General features: G+C 42.4%; 1 protein-coding gene across 2 annotated transcripts in view; it reads right to left on the bottom strand.

Annotated features, from left to right (window-relative positions):
* Positions 1 to 350: 350 nt before the first annotated feature.
* SAMHD1 (SAM domain and HD domain 1) overlaps positions 351 to 9,787 on the bottom strand; it is a 62,795-nt gene continuing 53,358 nt past the window's right edge. For both annotated transcript variants that reach the window (XM_014541414.1, XM_014541415.1), the window contains exons 14-16: positions 7,574 to 7,678; positions 6,615 to 6,752; positions 351 to 2,439 (exon numbers count right to left, since the gene is read on the bottom strand). In XM_014541414.1, coding sequence (XP_014396900.1) covers positions 2,314 to 2,439; positions 6,615 to 6,752; positions 7,574 to 7,678 — 369 coding nt within the window. In that variant the 3' untranslated portion in view covers positions 351 to 2,313. The remainder of the gene's footprint in view (positions 2,440 to 6,614; positions 6,753 to 7,573; positions 7,679 to 9,787) is intronic.

Genomic DNA, 9,787 nt, shown 5'->3' with positions numbered 1-9,787 from the left:
AAAGAAACTAAAACTCTGTAGATGGGAACCTTGGGGAGTTTAAAACAGAGGGAGGATATGTTTTCAGGCACAACAGGAGCTCAGAAAACTAAGAAAAATCCATATCCCTTCCCATACTTGTACCCACCTCCTACCAGAGGAAAACATTCTTTATTATGCTATTGTTCACCATAATTGATTAAGAAAAGTTAAATAACATACATCCTGTTAAATATCATCCCCTCTCTCACAGACCCAACATAGCATTGAGGTACTAAAAACTATCTGGGTAAATTCCTAGACCTGTTTCCTTGGCACAAAAAGGTCAAAACTGGGCACAGTGTGAGAGTCATTAAGGAAGACATCTTTGGTTTTAAGATGGAGATACATTATGAAGCTTTATTGCAGGTATTAAATATTTACCTAAATTAAGTAACCAGTCATTTAAACTTGCAGTTCTGTTTACAGTCTCAAGGTGATAAGATTCAGTAACTCCAAAGACTAAGCTGTTAAAGTCTCCATTTTTATACAAACAGTGATGATGTTTCTTAAAATAAATCTAACCTTGTAAATGACACATGGTTCTCATCATTAAAATAATTGTAAAAAGCATAAAGTGCAGCTGCCTTATATGCAATAGATTTAAGTTATTTATCAGGACAATGATACAGTATTGGGACTACAAAATTCCAAAGTAAACCACAATGATTTAAAGGTAGGAGTTGCAAAAATAAAACAATCTTAGCAGAAAAACTACATTCTTAACTGTGGGTCTGGGTACACAAAGTCTGAAGTCCAGAGTGCTCCTCACTGGATGTTGTAGAGGCACCAGGGCCAAAACAGGTATGGCCCGTACCATGGCTGACTTCACCTGTGCTTCTCCAGCCCCCATGTGAACACATCCCCACCCACATGGCATCACAGTGGAAGTGAGAAAAGGGTTTTAATTATTCTATTAATTAGGGTCAACTCTTGATTATCTATATCGGGGTGGAGGAGGGGGAGTGAGACTATATAGAACGGCAGACATTCCAAATATTTTTCACTCTAGTGTCAACAGAACCTGGTTATATAGTGGGAGGTGGCATCACTCCTAAGAGTTGGGATAATCTGCTGGCCTGTGTTCGAATTCCTCCCTTCCTCCACTCACTCCTGCCACAGCCAGGGCTGGCTCCCATAAGAGGTGAAGGGCTCACAAAAAATGACTCCCATTCCTCACTACCTTGCATCTTCAGGATCCTCTGGCCACCACTGGCTTTGGCTCTAACTCTAGACTTTGCTCTTGGTGAATTTCTGTAGAACTGGACATGTGCGTGGGGGTGGGATGGGCACGTTGCTCAGCACAGGAGCACTGCTCAACCACAGTGGCGTCCACTCCACAGCTAAAGGTAACGGAATCAATTTACAAAGGGGAACCTGGAATTCCCTGGGTAATCACTCAGCTCAGCACAGGCAGTTCCATCTTTGCTCTGAAACCATAAAATGCACTGAACCAGCACCAACCAAGTCCAGCTCTGAGCAGCCCTGGGGAGGGTTCCTGTGACGGCCTCTGCTCAGCTCCCGAGATGCAGGAGCAAGTCGGAGGGGAGCTCCTTTTCCAGGCTGGGCAGTGGTATAGCCAAGACTTGGGCAGTGAGTATTTAGGAGAGAAAGAAACTGCCTGGGTCTGGAGCCACAACTGACCCAGAGGACAGCCTGGTTTGGGGGATCCCTCTGCCACTGAGGGTAGGGTCTCTTAAAAGGTATTTTATGTCCCACTTCAGAGGCCAGAGTCCTCTGATTTTTTCAATAATTTAATCAGGCTTCTCACCGAAGAGTTGGAGCCCACTCCTGGTTCTCATCTCTTACTGCTTACCCCAACTGGGCTAAAAGGGTGAGGGAAGGTGTCTTTCTCTAATGTTTAGATCACTTAAGGGGAGACATCCTCAAGGTGACATTTCCTCAGAGGCTAGGATTTCGGTTGGTTTTAACCTTTGCTGTTCATGACAATCGCAACTTCAAATTCCAATGTGTACCCTTGTATCACTTCCAATTTTTTTTTTTTTTAAAAACAATCATATGTCACAAAAGTTTTCTAAGAAAATAGACTACTAAAAGAGAAAGGCTTTAATTAATACTAAAAATAGGTAAGGTTTTTTTTTATAGCATACATAGCAAGATTTGCCTATTACCTTGTAGTTTCTTTGAATAAAAATTGTTCAGCTTCAGCATAGGTATACATTCAAAATATAAAATAAAGTTACTTGTTCAGCATAGGAGCACTCTGATCAAATTCCCTCAATTACTTAATTGTGTTGGGGTGAGGGACTTTTGTAAACAAATGATTGCAGACATTCATCCAGAGGCACCCGCGAAGTCCAGGGTTCTCCTTGCGTGGGTAGAAGCTGGACTCTCAGCTGAATTTGGGTAATTCCATTCCTTTTTTAGAGGTGTTATAAGTGGGGCTATAACATCGCCATCCTGTCAAAGAGAAAAATACCAGGAACAGAGAAAAGCCAGTTTTCAAAATTTCAGTGAAAGTCTCGGGTACATGCAGACTGATCACGTCCAGACCTACTTATTCTTGAGAAACCCCAAATTACATATACACCCTGCATTTGGGTCAAATTAGAAACACCAAAGTCCTAAGCAGATAAGAGCTTTGCTTAGCAAAAGCCACCAGACCTATTCTTTTCAAAGATGGTCAGAAGCAGCACACTGCCCAGTTCTTTAGCCCCTCCCTTCATACACCTTCACAGAATACATACTGTCCTGTTTTCCCAGGAGAAAGAGACTTCACTGGACTCCTGCTCCTCCCTTGCCTAGTCCCCCCCCCCCTTTTTTTTAACATTTTATGCATTGATTTTAGAGAGCGGAAAGAAGAGAAAGAACGAGAGAGAAACATTGTTTTGTTCTTCCATTTATTTATGCATCCATTGGCTGCTTCTTGTATGTGCCCTGACCGGGGATAGAACCTGCAACCTTGCATATGAGCTACCCGGTCAGGACCTTTGTCCAGTTCCCTCTGCAATACATGGCCCTGGTCTACAAGATGGCAAAAACAACAAAAACAAACCAAAAAACTAACAAAAAACCGGAAGAACAGGTATGTACCTACAGAACTTGAACTTTTCTCTGCAGAGCTATAACCTAGACCAGGGGTGGGCAAACTTTTTGACTCGAGGGCCACAATGGGTTCTTAAACTGGACTGGGGGGCCGGAACAAAAGCATGGATGGAGTGTTTGTGTGAACTAATATAAATTCAAAGTAAACATCACTACATAAAAGGGTACGGCCTTTTTTTTTTTAGTTTTATTCATTTCAAACGGGCCGTAGTTTGCCCACGGCTGACCTAGACTCATCAGCATAGACTCTGCCCAAAATGAGGAACAGTGTAAGAAGCAAGATGTTTTAATACCGGACTCTATCCTAAATAAACCATTCTTGAATTTATGAATAGATTCTTTTAGGTTATATAAGAGCGCAGGACCTTTGACAGCCTTTCGTGCACCAGGAAAGTGATGTCTGTGGTAGAACGCTGTGCTCATTCGCCTGTTTGCTCTCAAATCCACTCATCACCTTCCCTCTGCTCCACTCTGTATTATGGGGCTGCTCTTGTAAACTCCCATTTCCCAGCTCCCAACCTATTGGCTTCCAGTTAGTTTTGGCCCACGGGAGGCACTGGTGGAAGATTGCAAAAGAGGAGGGCAGAGCCCGGCCGGCATGGCTCAGTGGTTGAGCATCAACCCATGAACCAGGAGGTCACAGTTCTATTCCCAGTCCAGGCACATGCCCGGGTTGTGGGCTCGATACCCGATGAGGGGTGTGCAGGAGGCAGCCAATCAATGATTTTCTCTCATCATTGGGGTTTCTCTCTCTCTCCCTTCCTCTCCTTCCTCTCTGAAATCAATGTTAATTAAAACCCCGAACACCATATTTGAAAAGAGGGCAGAGAAGCCTGGGTATTTCTCTCCCTAACCCTCTGGCACAGGCAGCAGTAACTGTGACGCTTCTGTGGTTCTAGCTTCTGCATATTACCCCAGCACCTCAACTCCCACCTCCTACCCTAGAGCTTCCTACTGTTGTCTCAACCATCCCATTTGCTGGTTTAGCTCTGCCAAAAATTTGTATCAAAGGCCCCATTTTAAATTTCTTGTTTTGAATTACACTGGATCTGACTTGATACAGCTATGAAAAGAAGCCATTTAATTGCCATGATACTCATATTTGGAAGATCTATCTCAAAGTCAACATTATTTGTCTTCAAATCCATCTCTATTTCTACCAAATGTCCTTATTTCTACCCATTCTAATTTCAACTCCAGTGAATTTTATAAATGCAAACCTGAATATGAATATGTCATTCTCCTGCTTAAAACACTACATTGGCTCCCATTGTTCATGGCTTAAAGGACTATGCACAATGTCCTAGACCCCTCCCCTAAATGCACCATATTCTTTTGCATCTTCTGATCTCCCCTCCCCCCTTTAATTCAGCTGACTCCTTCTCATCCATCCTTCAGGTCTCAGCTTCTAAATCCTTCTTTATTTTATTTTATTTATATAGAAAGAGGTGGGATTGGGAGGGAGACAGAGACATTGATATGAGAAACATTGATCAGTTGCCTCCCATATGCGCCCAGGCTGGGGATTGAACCCAAAACCTGGGTATGTTGCCTTCTGGTGTACGGGGTGATATGCCAACCAACTAAGCCATACCGGCCAGAGCCTAAATCCTTCTTTAAATAAGCCTTTCCCAACCAACCAAGTCTGGCTTAAATTATACTCCTGTAATTGTGATTTGTGTGCCTGTCATCCCCAACTAGAGTGAGATCTGTGGGAACTATGTCTGCCTTAGGTATTGTTCCATCCCTAGTACCTATCACAGGATCTGGCAAAAGTACTTATTCAATGAGTGAATGTATCTAGATTTAAGATAGTTATTGCCCCAATGGCTGAACTTTAATAGCCTCTTGCCTCTTTGCTTCTGTCTCTTCAAGTTCCTATCCATCTGCCACTAGAGTTTTCTTCCTTATTCAATGACTAGAGGCCCAGTGCACGAAATTCATGCCTGGTAGGGTCCCTAGTGGCTGCCGGCCAGGTACTCCCTCCTCTCTTCCCCCAGCTGCCTGCCACAGCCTCCCCCACCACTGGTTGGGCCTTCCTCCCTTCCCCCGGCTGGCCCCGCCCCCTGGTTGAACTCCCAGAAAACTCCCGGTCAAGGGGACAATTTGCATACTATGCTTTTATTATATAGAATTTAGTTCCTTAGATGCTATAGTACCGAAGACAGAGACATCCTTTCTTATTCCCATGGGTCTCACTCTAGTTGGAGATGACCAGTACAGAAGTAAATAATAATTACAGCAGCATGGTAAGACTTGAATACTCTCCATGATTCCCTCCCGGCTGTACATAAGAAAAAAAATCTTCTTTCTTAACTGATTATACAAGGTGCTCCATAATCTAGTCCACTCTTCCCACTTAATTTCTCACAACTCTTCTACCCCCGTCAGCAGGTCTCCTCATGGTCCTCTCAGACATACTCAGCTTGTTCCACTTTCATGCCCTTTTGTGATGCTCTCATTGCCAAATATGTGCACCCTTCTCTGCTAACTCACCCAAACACAACTGGCCTTCTGGAATGAGTAGAAGCCTCCCTCTTTCAGAAGGCTTTTCTGTCTGCTCTCTCAACTCTGAATCCTGACAGAACTCACCTGGACCACTCCATCTGGCACCTGATAAAGAACTGATGTACTCAGCTACTCTTCCATGTCATTTTTGTTTCCTTTAGGATCCATTGCATCGAGGGAAAAGGCAGCTATGGTGTTGTGAGAGGGAGTCCTAGGCTGGGAAGTAGAATGCTATTTTCCACCTGCCTGCTAATTATATTCATTCAGTCAACAAATATAGATTGGTCACTTTCTCTGTACCAGGCACCTACTATGTATATGTCAACGAAAGATAATTTTGACAACATTCTCTACAGGATTGGCAACCACAGCTTGGTTCTACTTCCTCTCCACACTCTTATTTTAGAGAACTGGGTTTCAAATAAGAAGTTAGAGAACTTATTATCAGTTGTATGTGTACTTAAGCAAGTTAACTACTCAGTGTTTGTAACCCCCTCTGAAAGATGAGGACACTATGACTCACTCCCAGGGTCACTAAAAGGACTGGAAAAAACAACTGGTAAGAACATTACAAAGTACTAATAACATGCTCACCATTTTAAACATTTATTAAGACAATAATGATAAAACAGAGTACCCACTCACAACTGGTATAGGAAGAAAACCTTTAGATTGACATAGATTCAGACATTTTAAAAGAAAAGCTTAAAGTGGAAAACTTTTTTTTTCAAAACCATAACCAAAATGACTATAATTTAAATGAGAACTTTCCAGAGGGACATAAGGATCCCTTTTGTCTTTACTTAAATATAAAATATTGTGCCCAGCTGGTGTGGCTCAGTGGTTGACCTATGAACCAGGAGGTCAGGGTTCCATTCCCAGTGGAGGGCATGTAGGAGGCAGCTGATCAATGATTCTCATCATTGATGTTTCTAACCTCTCTCCCTCTCCCTTCCTCTCTAAAATCAATAAAAATAGTATTTTAAAAAACTGTGCAAAGTAATGAGTAATAAGCCACCTACCTGCGGTTTGGTGAAATCTTTTTTTGCGCACCAATGAACAAAATATTGTTGTGCAGCATACACACTCTTTTTATCCGTCTTCTTACAATATACTCGAATTAGCTGCTCCTTAAATTGTGTTGGCAAAAGCTGTGAAGCCTTTTTAAAGAAAAGATTTCACTGTCACCTTGAATTCACACTATGAAGAGAGATCAGCCGTTCCTAAGTTCCATTCTTGATGTTATATTAAAAGCACCACATTGCTTTGCTATATTACCCTAATTATAATCCAAAGAAAAGAACTAATGGTAGTTGTCGTTAAAAAATGCCCTACAGTCCGGCCAGTGTAGCTCAGCAGTTGAGTGTCAATCCAGGAACTGAGAGGTCATGGGTTCAATTCCCAGTCAGGGCACATGCCCGGATTGTGGGCTCCGTGCAGAAGGCAGCTGACCGATGATGATGTTCCTCTCTCATTGATGTTTCTCTCTCTCTATCTCTCACCCTTCCTCTCTCTCTAAGAATAAATAAAAACATATTTTTTAAATGCCCTACAACTCTATGTCAATTAATAAGAGACTAAAGGTTTGTATTATATAATTGTATGTGGATTACAGACTCTCATACAGAAGACAGGAAAATAAGCACATTTAACCTACATGATTTCAGCCATATAACACCCCCTTACCAGCAGATCTAAAACCTAGCCTTTAAACCAAAAACAGTACTTTTATCTAGGTTCAGGAAACAGAAAAAACTAGCTGTTATGATGATCTAGTTTACATAAAATCAGGCACACCTTTAATTTTAAAGATAAGCCTATTCTAAAAAAATAAAAATAAAAAAGATAAGCTTATTTGATTTTTTTTTTTTTTACTGTATACAATGACTTTAGGACTTAACCTGCATGTAAAATGCAAATTTACTATAAAGATTTGCCACTACAGTGTTTTGTTTTGTTTTGTTTTAACCTAAGTAGTTACCTGTTCTTGACTAATCTTGAATGCTTGGTTGAGGTCAGCCTTACAATAGAAGTGAACATTATCAATAGGATTTTTGTCTTCCATTCCATAATCCATGTTGATAACCTCAATAAAAGCAAGAAATAAATGGTCACACATATTTAATGAAAATTGAATTCAGGGCTGTAGGGGCATCACAACAAATGGAGCAGAGCTTTCTGAAGGTTCAGAAGAGCACTGGTAAATTGGCTCATTGTGGAATAAAAATAGTATATGACCCATAGGGATTTGTTCTTGAAATCTGGGTGGTTGTGGGGTATTTGTGCCTTCAATGTAAGAAGGGTGTAAAGTCAATACCTACTATGTGATAGACACTGTGGTAGGCACTAGAGCAGCCGTGGGCAAACTACGGCCCGCTTGAAATGAATAAAACCAAAAAAAAGAAAAAAGACCGTACCCTTTTATGTAATGATGTTTACTTTGAATTTATATTAGTTCACACAAACACTCCATCCATGCTTTTGTTCCGGCCCTCCGGTCCAGTTTAAGAACCCATTGTGGCCCTCGAGTCAAAAAGTTTGCCCACTCCTGCACTAGAGATAATAAATAATAAAGAAACTTGATATGATCCCAGTCCCCTGGACTATGTGGCTTAGACTGAGGCTCAACAAATGATTATCAAAGTAATTATATAACTTCATTTGTTATAAGAGCTACCAAAGAGTAACAAATGGTCCATGAAAGTTTGTAACCAGAGAATGACTAGTGAATAACTAAGAGAACAGGAATTAACCAGGCCTAGGTAGAAAAGACAAGAATGTCAGGCAGGGAGAAACCAAGATGGTGGCATAGGTAAACACCTGAAATTGCTGCCTTGCACAACCACTTCAAAAATACAACTAAAAGACAAAACGGACATCAGCCAGAACCACAGGAAGGTTGCCTGAGTGGAAATTCTACAACTAGAAGGAAAGAGAAAAGCACACTGAGACTCAGAGGAGGTGCAAAAGTAAAGTGCAGAGGTACAGAGGCATGCACGGAAAGGGCTGGCAACTGAGGACACGGTTGTCTTTTTCAATCAGGAGGGAGGCACATGCTCCCGACTGCTCTGAATTCCAGTTCTGGGCGAGTCTCTGGGGACCCAGACTCATACGGGGAGAAACTGCACTGTCTGGCATCGGGCAGAACTTTGAGGGCGCCTTCTCTCAGAGGTGCTTGCAGCGATTACCGAGGGACACTGAGACCCGGGGCCTCTTAGGGCAGAGCTGAGGAGCAGCTGTTTGCTCTGCCCTGTTGATTCCCTGAGTCCCTGCCCCACCCAAACTGTGCGCAGAGGCTTTTGCATATGAATGACCTGGCCCTTTGCAATCTAAAATTACCTAACAAACTGCAGCTGGGTCAGAGAGACCCAGAACATCCAAAAAAAGGCCCAAGGCCCCACAACAGCTTCCATTGCTTCATAGCTGGGCACCGCCAAATCCCAAACAAAGAAGAGGAATCTGCAGATCTCTCTGTAGCTCCTGCTGGGTAGCCTCAGGCAGAGGCTAAATTAGCACCTCGTTAGAGATCCAAGTGCCAGTGTACCCAGTGGTCAGAGTGGGACCATCCAGATTACAACTCCTCAGATCCATAAGGGACACACTCAGCGGGCAGACTCAGTGAGCACCAAAGCCACATTGAAACAAGTCTTGCCCCATAAGGGTGTCTTGAGCACAGAAGTTCTCCCACCATAGACAGCTGATTCTCACAGCCAATGGCCTGGAGGTCAATTCCTCCCAGTGATACCTACAACAATCAAGGCTTAACTACAACAAGACTGTGCACAAAGCCCACAAAGGGGTGCATCAAGAGTGTCCAACTCAGGTAATTGGGGAGGCTGAGCCACTGGGCCCTATAGGACACCTAGCACAGAAAGCCACTCTATCAACACAGGGAAGCAGCCAAAATGCAGAGACAAAGAAACAGGTCACAAATGACAGAAATAGAGGAAAACAAACTACTGGATATAGAGTTCAAAACCACGGTTATAAGGTTTTTCAAGAATTTCCTAGAAACTGCCAATAAATTTAGTAAGACCCTCAATAAGTCTAGTGAGACCCTCGAGGATATGAAAAAGGACCAATTAGAAATTAAACATACACTGACTGAAATAAAGAATATTATACAGACTCCCAACAGCAGACCAGAGGATCGCAAGAATCAAGTCAAAGATTTGAAATACAAAGAAGCAAAAAA

This window comes from Myotis brandtii, unplaced genomic scaffold (genome assembly GCF_000412655.1).
Source record: "Myotis brandtii unplaced genomic scaffold, ASM41265v1 scaffold27, whole genome shotgun sequence".
Classification (NCBI taxonomy): Eukaryota; Metazoa; Chordata; class Mammalia; order Chiroptera; family Vespertilionidae; genus Myotis; species Myotis brandtii.
This window is presented reverse-complemented; position numbering and strand designations above follow the sequence as displayed.